This window comes from Nycticebus coucang, chromosome 12 (genome assembly GCF_027406575.1).
Source record: "Nycticebus coucang isolate mNycCou1 chromosome 12, mNycCou1.pri, whole genome shotgun sequence".
In the NCBI taxonomy this organism is placed as follows: domain Eukaryota; kingdom Metazoa; phylum Chordata; class Mammalia; order Primates; family Lorisidae; genus Nycticebus; species Nycticebus coucang.
In genome coordinates this window covers 25,488,793-25,502,710 of record NC_069791.1, presented here as the reverse complement: position 1 = coordinate 25,502,710, position 13,918 = coordinate 25,488,793, and the positions used below count along the sequence as shown (strand labels likewise).

Genomic DNA, 13,918 nt, shown 5'->3' with positions numbered 1-13,918 from the left:
AATTCCAGAAGAAAAAAAATGTAATTATTATATGAATGGTAAGAATTATCTCCTACTTGACAGTACAAATGAAAACAACTTATGGAAATAGAAAAATTAACTAAGACTTAGAAAGTAAATACAGCATTTATGAATGACTGATTAAATGAATCACTTGGCATGTAGTAGTAAAAGAAATCTTATTAGAAGTGTTTTCTTCTTTTGCCCCCGGGTTGTGATGACTGCACCAACACATGATCACTTCTTCCTCCGCTCACCCGAGGTATATCTCTGTATCTTGTATTATGATTATAATAAATTATTCACCTGTCCCAATTGATTGCATAATATTTAACCTTGTATTTGGCACAGAACCTAGTAAAGTGTCTTTACACACAACTGGCATTTGGTAAGTGTTTTATCAAATGATATGAAAACAGCTATGGATCTAAACCTTCTGTATTAACTAAACAGAAAATAAGTGCACTTCAGACACATATAGCAATTTTTTATACGGCAACCTTTGTGAATCATTTAGCTCTGCAAACCTACGTGCACACTAATTCCTTTCGATTAGACCATTCGCTATTCTAGATATAACTAGACCTTCTTTTCTGGGAGAGTTTCAGATGAGAGCTAAAGAGATCAGTTCACACAATTGCCCTTCCTTCTGAAGATGTTCATTTGTACAACCAAATCTGTTATTTAAATTTTTTTTCTGGAAAAAATTTTTCTGGAAATTTCTGGAAAATTTCCATCTGAAATCTCTCAAAGAATTTCAAAGAGATGGTTCTCCTATATTGACAATTACTTAAAAGAAAAATGGGAGGTGGGAAATAGACACCAGATATATACTAAGATTAGGAGATAAATTTCAAAAGTCCTAAGGATAAAGCCTTATGTTTCATTTTCAAAGAAAGGTCATGAATTACAATTAAAGGGCTGCAGAGAATACGTCAAAACAACACTTGAATAGAGATAGTGAATCAATCTTTCTCAGGCCCAAAGATGTTCACACAATACTTTGCCCTTCACTACTTGCTATTAAAACCCAAGATACAATATTTTTGTGAAATTTAAGGAAGAAAAGAGAAGGGAAAGGAAGAGGAGAGAAAAGACAACAAAAGAAATACAGATACACATATTAGCCTATGTTTCTTACACGAACTTCAGAAGACAGAAACTTTAGTCCCCGACCCTTTGAAAACTTTTAGCAGCCAAACTCTATGTCTGAAATGTACGACACAGTGCCCTATATAGAATATTAAGGTGGGGGAGGGGGATTCGCACTCTGCTGCCAGTTTTTAAGGATATTAAAGCTTCTTTCCAGAGAAGAGTCAAGAAAAAAATGTTTATACATTTATATCCTTGCACTTTTCCTCCACAAGTAAAATGAGAGCTTACGTTCCTTCTTATATTTTAGTCACCTTTCATGATCATGATTTTGGTATGAATAATTGTCATGTCTTTCTAGAAATCTAAGACACAGTTCAAAGGTAGCTGTGGTCTATGATAGAGAGAATAGATGTGAGTGGCACTTGCTCTGGGCATGCTAACCCCAAGAACCTGGTCAAGTTACTTCACATTTCTACACACAGGTGACAGTGTCTGTTTTCTAAGACTGCCGGGAGAATTACGTGAAATAATCCAGTCAGTACCCAGGAGGGAGGATGCGCAGCAAAATAAAGTTGCACATTCCTAAACTCAAGTCACTGTCACTTGTCCCTTCTGGCTCTACCACCCACCTAAATTTTTAGCAGGTAGAACCAATTTGAGGCAAAACTGTTCCCCTGATGACCTGGTAGACTGGAGAAGAAGGATAAATAAAAGGTTGCTTCGCTGTGGTATGGATAAAAATTTCAGCATAAAACTAAAAGAACAGGGTCTCCATAAGCCCAGCTAAAGCAATAGTAGGGACTAACCATCAGTCCTCTAAATCCAGGGAAATCAGGAGCCAAATGAATGATGGAGAGTTCTGTGATATACGAGGGCAGGCAGCCTCCAAACAGGCAAGCAGTCCGCTCCGGACACAGATTTTGTTCTCATAAATTAAATCAAGGTTCTAAACTCTGCTTTCACCTTAGAGTCACCAAGGGACTTTTTAAAACACACCAGTGTCCAGCACCCCCCCCACCACCACCAGGGATTTTGATTAATTGGTCTGGGCTCTGGGCCCAGGGATTTCTGTTTTAATAAAAGCTCTCCAGGTGGTGCTAATGTGCAGTCTAGGCTGAGAATCGGAAATCTAAATGTTTTAAAAACCCAGAAGGGTGAAAATGAAGAACAAACACTCAAGGTCCAGACCTTAAGGATATAGCCAAGACGGCACGCGGGGGTGACACAGGGGGAAAAACAGCCTGGCCCAGCACAAAGGCTGAGCTTTCCTGAGCTCTAAAATCTTCAGTGTATTCTTTACCATCGCATCATTCACCAAAAGATAGCTTTAAGATGTTCTAAACTTCAAGTTAACAAATGAATTATTTTCTGCCCCTACTAGTCTGCCTATCAAAAAACTAAGAGGGGCCCTCTGAGGGGGAGGAATGCTTTCAAATGGTGTGGTCAGTCCACTATGGACAAAGGAGAACAATCCCACTGATGTCCCCTCAAGTTCATCCTTCCTCCCAGTTCCAAGAACCAAAGCTCGGTGAATCAAAGATCATATCACCCTGCCTTGGTGAATCAAAGATCGTATCGCCATCCCTCCCTGCCATGGCTCCGCTAAGCAGGCCTGCTGTTTCCATCAGATGGCCAGGTGCCCCACACGAAGCCCAAGAGGTCCTTCACTGAACGGAACATGCACTGTCATTCTTGTTAAAGGAATCATGTTGCTCTAACTTATGTAACATAGGCAGGTTTGTATATGGATATACAATATACATAACGTATGTATGGCTATTTAAGACAGAATTTTGAAGCTCATGATAATTGTCCCCTTCTTTGAACTAATAACATGGATTAGCTTGTTATTTATATTTCAGTAGGTATACAGAAGGGTGATGATGATGTTCAAAATACAAGAAAAGCTACCTGAATGTACAAGCTCAGCTTGGACATTTAATCATTTAGTAACAATAGCAGCAATAGCAGGTGTAGTTAGCTAGTATGTGGCAAGAGGTATTATGTGCCAAACACTGTTCAAAAATTAAGATATACTAACTCCTATGTCTTCATGACAACTCTGCGACGTGGGTACCATTATCAGCCCCACTTTATAGAGGAAGAAATGAGGCAACAGAACTACAATTAAATCCAGGCAGTCTAATAAATGTTTAAGTCAAGCAATAGTAAATGTTCAATAACTACTTGATAATGAATTTTATAGAAGTCATTAAAAAAAAAAAGAGGCATCAATTTACCTTAGCATCATGTTAAAGAATTCCGAGATTCCCCTTGAAAGTATTATTCCCTCCCCCGGTTAAAATGCAATAAAACACAGCTGCAATAACAAAGTTGGGGGGGGCCTCCCTAGGAGCATCTCTCTCCCAAATCATGGCAGTGCAGCGTCCGACACAGAACCACCCACTGGGCTGGGAAAACTGCAAGCTAGATTTAACTAATGCAGCGCTGCTAGTTGCAAGTGGAGTATCTTATTACCACTCTCTCAACACCCAGCCTTATTAAATCAGAACTCCCCAAAACATTCCTATAAAAACAGTTGACTACTAGTCGAAAGAAAATACCTCACGTGGAAGGGTAAACTCCTATCACTTACCGTGACCACTGTACCACATGAAAGTCTTATTTCATTTTTCTTTAACATAAGTTAGTCATGCAGGAAAAAAATAATAATAATAAATAAATATATATATATATATATAAAACAAAAAGTAGGTATTTGTAAAAAGCATTGGGAGCAAAATATTTCAATTGTGAAAAGTGACACTTTTTAAACTATTTTAGATGACAGACATGGTAGATCTATCCAAAAAGCCTCCCCAAGGGTCATCTCCCCCCTCCCCCCAAAGAGCACTGTGCAGCAGAGAAGAATTATAGCCTGGATTCACATCCTCTTTATTTCTCTTCCGCCCTCTGTTCTTATCCCTCTTCACATTCCCAAATGGCATGAAAAGGTTGCCAGTGCCTTATACTGGAAGAGCTACGTGATCGATGGCTTTAATTGTAAGTCAAGCTATAACAGAAAAACTATCATAGCTGAGGGAACTTTATTACAATACGTTATATTTAAAACAAATTATATGTGATTGCTTTTATAGCTCTTGTGGAACTAGATTCTGCTAAGGGAAGACACTTTTCATAGAAAAGGTTTTCAGACACCACAGTCACTTAGCCAATTATTCTCCTAATGGGCCATGAGAGCATTAAGGTATAGTTCAATGACCACTTTCTTAATGATTTCCCAACTTTGTGTCGCCAAAGCTCTGTTCCAAAAGCAAATTACCACCTTATATATATTTTTAGTCACAGAAAAATCTTCATATTTTTTGAAGCAGTAGGCTTCACTCATTGACAATCTCTGAAATTTAGCCTGAGTGCAATGAGGCTTTTTAACAATATTCTGTTCTAAATCCAATACTGTCTTACACTAAAAAAAAAAAAGAAAGAAAGAAAATCAAATGACAAAACTGCATTTGTAGTTACAATTATTATATTTCCATCCTGTTTTCTAGCTTTCATTCTATTTCTATCCATTTGCTACTCATTAACAAATCTTGCCCATGTTTGGCCCACTCTGAATAGCTCAAATAAATTACAGGACCATCATAAATATTAAGATGCTTTATTTTTTAAAATACCATGCCTTTAAATTGGCATCCTTTCATCTGTAACTGTAAAATAAACTCTGAATTTTTTTTCCTCAAACAGTTCACTGAAAATAAAAAGGGTTAGTGGTTGGAATCGGATCGGTAGATTCTTTGAAAATGTTACCTAATGAAGATTTATTGTGCTTGCTTGGAAAGCTGAGGCTGAATTCCTTGTGATTTCTGAGCTGTTCTTGGGCTGTTTACCCAGGGAACGTTCCCTGAATGTATGTTAAATGGCAAGCACTCAGCAAATCACTGAGCCTCGAGAATAAACTTACCCAGAGCTGGTACAGTGCTATGTAAATCTGAAAACATCCCCTGAGGCTGGAACTTTCCAAGGATAAACAGAACAGTGAACTATTTTCCCCTTAAACAGCCATAACCCAAAGCCCTTCAACCACATCCAAGAACATTGTTCCCTCAGCCCCACATCCAGAGCTACTGAGCTATGTTGTTCAACGTTCCTGTGGATTTTGAGTTTTTTCAAATACTATTCATATACTTAAGTAATAATCATATGACTGATATGTTCACCTTTGGATTTACAAAAGAAATGGGCATTGTTATAACAAGATACACTCATAACATAGTCACCAAACATTAATTACGATTTATACATTTCCTACTCATTGCAAAAGTCTTCCATGCAAAAAAGTACCCCTGAATTTAGCCACTTACTATATTTAAGTTATAAAAACTTACTTGATAATACATTTTTAAATTTTGGTTCATGCCTCACAACTCCCTTTTTTTTTTTGAGACAGAGTCTCACTATGTCTCCTTCAGTAGAGTGCCGTGGCATCACAGCTCACACAAACTCTTGGGCTAAAACAATTTTCTTACCTCAGCTTCCCAAGTAGCTGAGACTACAGGTGCCTGCCAAAAGGCCCAGCTATATTTCTGTTGCAGTTGGCATTGTTGGTTAGCTGGCCCAGGCCAGGCTCGAACTCACCAGCCTCCGTGCATGTGGCTGACACCTGCTACGGGTGCTGAGCCATCGCAATTCCATTTTAACAGATAAAACGAGAAAACACTGCCAAATTGAGATCCCTGCCACTCAGGGCCAAGTAGAACATCAATACTAAAGAATGATGTACCTGATAATTTGATGGCAGCTATAGAATAAATGAGGGAGGCTCTGGGAGCTGGAAGTAAATTAAAAAAAAAAAAATCCATGTGTCACAGTTGGAATCTTTCAAGTAGATGAATCAGGGCAGTGTCTCACACCTGTAATCCCGGCTACTCAGGAGGCTGAGGTAGGAGGCTCCCTTGAACACAGGAGTGGGAAGCCAGCCAGGACAACATAGTCAGACCCCCCACTTCAAAAAAAGGTAAATGATGATACATGATCAGCAAGGGAGTAATTTCTGTGTTACCTAGAGAAAAATTCTGTATAAACTGTAAAGGAAAAAAAAAATCACTGACAAATAAGTAAATATTATAAAATTAACTCTCTACATAACTTAGGGGAAAATCCCTTCATAAGTTGACTGTGCAAAAGACTGTAACAAACTGGTCAATGTACAGAGGTGGTCAACATACAGAAGTAGGCTGCTGTACTGGATATGTGCATGTGGTGCATACCTGGTCTATGAAAATTAGGTCAACTTAAGGAGGTGGTCAGTGTAGGAGATGGTCAACTACGGAGGTTTTACTGTAAGGATAAAATTCTATTCTGAGACTTTCAATAAATAAACCCAAATTGGATGTGTTACTAAAGAGAGAGGAAAGGATTTTGACTCTACCCACGCCACTGAAGATCAACCTTCCCACTTCACCGCCAAACTCCCCGATGATCATCATGGCTTCCTACTTGCTTGAACGTCTCTTGTCCAAACATGACTGGCTCTTTCAAACCAAAGGGTCTTTGAAAATTATATTTCATCTGGTATTTCTCTCTCTCACTGTCCCTAGAACTCTCTTATTCCTAAAGACAGATTAAAGGTCTGGTGTAAGACTAAGTTATTTACACCTCTTGGGCACTCTCATAATATCTAATTAACATACTGATCGAAAGTCTCTCTACTTTATTAGACAGTGAAATGCTTGAGGACAGGAACATTTCTCATCAATCTTTCTATCTCTAGTACCAAATGCAACAGTAGTAAGCAGTAGATGCCAATAAAAATTTCAACTTAATACCTGAATCATTTCCATATTAACTGAGAACTCTAAAAGTATCACCTCACACCCTATTCTGGTAGCAGCCTCATAAATAGATTCCCTGAATCCACTCGAGAGCCAAGAGTTCCCCCAAATTCTGGGCATCATAGTCATATTAATCTTTTGCTCCTATCATGGTATGCCCTGCTTAAAAGTAATAGCTTCCCTTTGTCTGCAGATAAAAGTTTAAAACCCTGAGATTAGAATTCACGGAACTCTAGACTCTGGCTTCCACCTACCGTGTACATCCTGAAGTCTCAGGCCTCCTGACCTTACCCTCTCCCGGTCTTCACTGGTCCCTCCACCGGAGTAGAACTAATATTTTGCATTTCTCATTCAAGATTTTTATCACATCAAGTCAATAAAAAAATATGTGAAAAATTCTAGCACAATCAGATACTTAACCAAATGGCTGCATATTAGTTAGACAGAATAAGACAAGCCTAGTCTTAAAAACTAAATCTAAGAATAGAAGAAATACAAATCAGCCTAAACAAGAATAATCTAGCCCTTCTATAAATACACTATACTTACTAATATAAATCATATGACAGCAATATTCTTGTAAATTAAGAAACACTAGTTTGAAAACTAGCACCATCCAAACAGAAGGAAGAAAGTGTCCTGGTGCACGGGAAGATCTATTCCCTTGAGAGGGAGAGATTTTCATGGGCTCAGAGACTAATAGACTTTTCGTTATTTTCTTTTTTTTTCTTTTTTTTTTTTTTGACTTTTCCTTATTTTTGTGCTCAATAAAAACACTTAGGGTTAATAATTGTGCAGCTATCTAGGAAGTGTGTGTTTGTGTGTGTGCGTATCCCTCAGTATAAATTAAAGAACTGGTGTTTTGGTTTATAATTGATACCCTTTTACTTCTGTTAAGAGTCCCTTCACTGCAGCCCAGTGTTTTCCAGCCCAGTCAATAAACATTTACTGAGTACTTACTATGTTCTAAGCCCTTTTCTAGATCTAAGAATGAGTACAAGGTCAATGACATTCAGGAGCTCCTGAATGGAGGTGACTGATACCTCCTAGGATAGGGAGGAAGACAGTATAGGCAAAATGAGCAGAAGAGGAAGAAAAGGGGGTGGGGGGCTAGAAACATGACAAAACACAGTGTCAGCCTAAGCTGGGACGTAAGCATGGCTATTACATGAAGGGAGAAGTAGAGAAAGGCAACACCAGCTACAGAAGTCTAAAAAAGTAGGCATGGATTGGACGCCATAAGACGTGATTTAAAACTTGATTATTTTTTCCCCTATAGCAATTGTAAGCCTTGAAGCATTGTAGCAGTAGCACGCTAAAGTGTTTTAAACAGATCATTTTAGTGGCTATTAATTGACTTACTATATACAGAGGGTGCCCAAAAAAAGTATACACATTTTAAGAAGAGAGAAAACTGTGTGAACAAGTTATGTTTTGATTTCCGCAATTACAAGAGATAAAAGATACAATATACAAGGTAACAAACATTACTGGTATATACTCAATAGTGCAATTTTAAAAGAGGTTTTTCCTTTCTTCAAATGCATACACATTTTTCAACACCCTCTGTATTTACTGAAAGTTTCCTGTACATCAGCAATTACAGAAAGAAAACCTTCATTTTCTTGAAGTGTAGCGAGTAAATCTCGCTATGTTCAATAAGACTTTAAAAAAATTAGCAAACAAAAGGGCAAACCACAGTGATAGAGTTTTATCACTAATATCAACTACCAAAATACATCTCTGCCATTTTTATGAACGCTATAATATATTAGGTAAAAATCAAATCTTCCTCAACATCATTAGTCATTAGAGAAATTTCGATCAAAACCACAATGAGATGCTACTTGATACCCACTAGGATGACTATAATCAAAAAGATAGATAACAAGTTTTTACCATCAAAACCCTCATACATTACTGGCAGGAATGTAAAAATAGTACGGTCACTTTGTAAACAATCTGGCAGGCCCTCAAAGAGCTAAATACAGTTGCCACATAACCTAGCAATTCCAGGGCTAGGTATAAACCTAAGAGAAGTGAAAATATGTCTATCCTAAAACAACATTCAAAGAAATATTATTTATGATAGCCCAAACTGGAACAGTGGCCATCTACTAATGAGTGGCTAAACAAAATGCGGTATAGGGCAGCGCCTGTGGCTCAAGGAGTAGGGCGTCGGTCCCATATGCTGGAGGTGGCGGGTTCAAACCCAGCCCCGGCCAAAAACCACAAAAAAAAAAAACGCGGTATATCCACAATATTAATTTACCCACAAAGGAAAAGGCAGTGATGACACGTACTACAATGTGAGAACCTTGACAACATACTAAGGGGGCTCAGTGCCTGTAGCTCAGTGAGTGGGGCGCCAGCCACATACACCGAAGCTGGTGGGTTCGAGCCTGGCCTGGGCCTGCTAAACAACAATGTCAACTGCAACAACAACAACAAAAATAGCCGGGCGTTGTGGCAGGAGCCTGTATTCCCAGCTACTCAGGAGGCTGTGGCAAGAGAACTGCTTAAGACCAAAAGTTTGAGGTTGCTGTGAGCTGTAACTCCACAGCACTCTACCTAGGGTGACATAGAGAGACTCTGTCTCAAAAAAAAAAAAGAGAAAGAAAACACACTAAGTGAAAGCCAGCCATAAATGGCCACATATTGATAAAAAAAAAATCCAGAATACACAAATCCACATAACAAAAAGTAGATTAATATTTGCGGAGACCTGGTGGGGGTTAGGAGGTTTAAGGCTAATGCCTGAGGAGTGCAAGTTTTCTTTTGGGGGGGTGATGAAAGTGTTCTAAATTGTGTATGATGATGGCTGCACAGCCCTGTGAATACACGAAGAACCATTTAATTGCACAATTGAAGTGGATGAATTGACGGGTATGTGAATTATATCTCAGTAAAGTTGTTTTTTAAAGAAATCAAATCTTTAACAATATTTTCAAAATCCTATTTCCCTTTTCGTCATGAAGCCAGATGGTGCCCTTCCTAGTACAGAATGTACTATGACTCCGGAGTGCCAAAAAAATACCCATGTTCAATCTTCCACTGGCAATTCTTTTTTTGTTTTCTTGCAAAACCCATCTTCCAGTTGTTCAGCAGAAAACAATGTATTTCTTTGACATTCAAACGATAATAGAACAGGAACTTTTACCCATCTGGCATGAAAGGAAAGATACAGTTTTTCAACATCAAAATCTAAGAAATTTTCCTGTCAATCAATTTTGTTGTCCACATGTCCTAGTCCAATCACTGCTGCAAAAATTACCAATTTTTAAGTTATGGCTTCTAGGTGAAAAACTCCTGGAAGCAAAACTGGAAGGAAGAAAGTGGTTAGGTTTGGGGTAACAAGACTCAGCTCTACTACGCCACATAGTAGCTATGTGGTCTTACGCAAATGTTTAACTTAACTGACAGTTTTTTAATTTTCAAAATGGGAATAATACCTGTTCTGCCAACCTTTCACGTTTTGTTTAGGATCAAATGGTATTTGCTACCAGAATATGAAATTCACTACTATAATGCAAGCTAGAACATCTGGGACACTGGGGATATAGCATAAAATGAAATGTTAATAACTTGAAGTAGAGTTTCAGAAGCAATACAAGTCAAAGGGAAATAAAACGAAATGAAATACTCAAACTCTGGGAAGACAGGGGACATCTAACTTTAAGATATATAAAAATATGGGTATGAGAAAGAAATTTCATCTGAAGTAATTAAACCCACCTTTTCCTTAGGATCTTTGAAACATTTTATCATAAAAGTAATGAATTATCTATTGTTGTAATTATGATCCGGTTATAACTGCTGACAACTCCAGAGTCTAAAGCTGATGTTAAAATAGCACTTCAGGGTGGCGCCTGTGGCTCAGTGGGTAGGGTGCCAGCCCCATATACTGAGGGTGGCGGGTTCAAACCTGGCCTGGCCAAAATGCAACAAAAAAACAGCCGGGCATTGTGGTGGCGGGCCTGTAGTCCCAGCTACTTGGTAGGCGGAGGCAAGAGAATCACCTAAGCAGGAGTTGGAGGTTGCTGTGAGCTGTGATGCCGTAGTACTCTACCAAGGGTGATAAAGTGAGACTCTGTCTCTTAAAAAAAAAAAAGGCACTTCAATCTTTATTTGCTAATAACCAAGCACTTCTATTAGCCCAGCAATCAGAGAAATTAAACAGGATACTAAATAATAGAAGACAGTAACAGAGAAAAAAAATTTCCCTTTTAAAGAAAGGATACATGTTTGCACATACACATAATGAAATGCATTTTCATGAGAATGATAAATTGGATTCAAAGTAATCGGGTTCTTAATGCTTTGGTCTAAATACCAGCCCAAGTTAGTTTTCCTATACTCTTTATTTTTTCAAACTCGGGCTCTCCAGTATTGTAGGAAAAATACAACACACAAGCATGCTAATTGGCATTAGGGCAAAAATATGGCTCCACTTCAGCTCAGGTCCCATGGTTACTTGGAAATCACTTCTTGTCCCTAGTCTTTTCTTTCTTATATTTCCCACAGCAGCCAAAAAGCAGCCATTATTTTTTTTCTCTAGGCCTCTGCTCTACCACCTCCAAGCCCCATCCCTGTCAATAAAGAAAACAGAGGCCATAGAATGCTGATTTTCCTTCTATCTCCCTGACAATTTACTTACTATAGCAACCGTCCTTTATTCACTCATGAGAATGGCAAACAATAATGTGACTCATCATTTATTAAGTATCTGCCATGTGCCACACACTGGGCTAAATACTTTACTTATAATAATTACTTTGGATTCCATAAGAATCTTGAAACTATTTTTGGTACCACTTTGAAGAAGAGTAAAGCTCAGGGGGGCTAAATGCCTTGTCACGGGTTCTTAGCTAACGAGTGCTAGAGAACAGATCCGAATCCAGGTCTGTCTACGGCAGCGATTCTCAACCTGTGGGTGGCGACCCACAGGAACTGTCTTAAAGGGTTGCGGCATTAAGGAGGTTGAGAACCACTGGTCTACGGCTACGTCACCTGCATCTGAAAAGGGTTTAAGGCCTGTCCTAACATTCTCACTTTTACACAGTTATACCACAATTCCTAAGTTTATTTTCACTACTATATGATCTTTCTTTCCTGATCAGTACTGAGAAGAAATATTTAAGTTAATACAAATAAATGAAAAACATGGCTTATGGACTGTCATGTGCATATTTACATACATGTCTACAAAGTATCTCAAAAGTCTCCCCTAAAGTTGCCATACATAGTGAAAATGGGAAAATGTAGCTAAATATACCTTTACTTACAAAATATTCATCACAAAGTTTTACAAAGAGGCAGCCAACATATAGAGAATATTCTGTAACTATTTTGCAAAACGTTGCAATGAATATTTTATAAATAAAGGTACATTTAGCTACAATTTTCCATTTTCCTTATGTATGGTGACTTTAGGGGAGACTTCTGGGACACCCTCTATATTAGTCACATTGATAAAAGTTTTTAACAAAATACAAATAGATGATTTAGATCTTTTTAAAGACACGTGAATTGAAACAATAATTGACTTCCTCTGAGTTTCCAAGAAAAACTCAAAATGCCAGGTTACGCTGATAAAATTTATCATCTTCCTCTTGATGGTCATCTACTGAGCAGAAAAGAAAAATGAAATTTCCTGCTTCTTCAATTTTCCAGTAATTTCTCACTTTGGCAGAGACCAATTCCCTCTCTAACAACTGTCTCCTCTGTGCAGTTGTCCTGACAAATGCAGGCTCTCTCTGGCTTCAAAGAGTTTTCTCACATGACTTTTAATTAAAACTTCACCAGGTTAAGTCGTTAATGGCTCATCTGAAACCATAATGTGCTTCCCACGTAGAGAGTTAATTCCCCATGCCCACATCACATCAAACTATTTTTCTTTAGCAGTGAAGGATTAACTTCAATACTGTACGAGCCATGTAAATAAGGACATGAGTTTATCTTGTCAATCTTCTATCCCCAGTACTACACACTGGATGCTGAATTCACATTTGTTCTAAGAAACGATGGCAAGAAATAAGTTAGACAGCACCGTGTAACATTTGGTACCTTTTAATAAAGTTTCCCTGGAATAGTACATGAATTCGTTGTTTAAAAAATCATAAAGATTTCAAACTCCAGAGCCCATGATATCTTTAAGCTTTACCGTAAGATCTTGTGTTTATGACATCCCTCTTGAACTTATTTTCAAGAAGTTTTTAAACCCTTTTTCTCATTTCTTTTGACTCAAAATAAGCCAAATAAGGATCAAGGAATAATGCGTATATTTTAAATTTACATGTATCTTTTTATATAGCTAAGTCTCTATCTTTAAAGCCTGGTTTCCTTTCAGATCAGAATGTAGCTTTCAAAATCTGAAAAGGATGTTAGTTTTACCTGAAGTTCATAAACAGTCTGTCAATCACTGACAGAATTCAAGAACTCCATGCATATTTATTACTGCATTCATTTTTAACAAATATTGCAAAACGACTGCACACAGTGTTGAGAAATGTCACCTAAATGCTAAAAAACCCTGTAAATATCAATTCTTAATGGTAGGTTCCTTGTCTATCATTAAAATAAATATCAGCTTCTTGTCCACTTTCAATTTTGCTGAATGCCACCCACTTGTAAGTTAGCTGTAATGATTCAAAATACCCAATTATATTTTGCCTGTGATTTCTCAATTTTTATCCCATTCTCGCAAATCATGGTTTATATGAAATATTTAATGTAGGAACTGTTTACAGACCTCCATCCGTCCTTTTGGAGATAACTGAAGGCTCCATCAATAACACTTGCAAAGAACTGCCCTCCTGTGATGAAGAGGGTGTTAACGGTGACTAGTCGGCCTCTCAGGTTGGGTGGTGAGACCTCCGCGATGTAAACTGGCACTGTCATAGAAGCAATGCCTACAAAGAAATAATGAGACATGACTCAAGATTCCTGTTGTTGTTATAAACATTAATACTAGATTAAGATATGCACGTGTATGTGTGTGTGTGTGTGTAGATATATATATATGTGGA

At 37.9% G+C, this 13,918-nt stretch overlaps 1 protein-coding gene across 1 annotated transcript in view; it reads right to left on the bottom strand.

Annotated features, from left to right (window-relative positions):
* SLC2A13 (solute carrier family 2 member 13) overlaps positions 1-13,918 on the bottom strand; it is a 361,921-nt gene that overhangs the window by 280,504 nt on the left and 67,499 nt on the right. Inside the window, exon 2 of the mRNA XM_053557369.1 lies at positions 13,642-13,801. Coding sequence (XP_053413344.1) covers positions 13,642-13,801 — 160 coding nt within the window. The remainder of the gene's footprint in view (positions 1-13,641; positions 13,802-13,918) is intronic.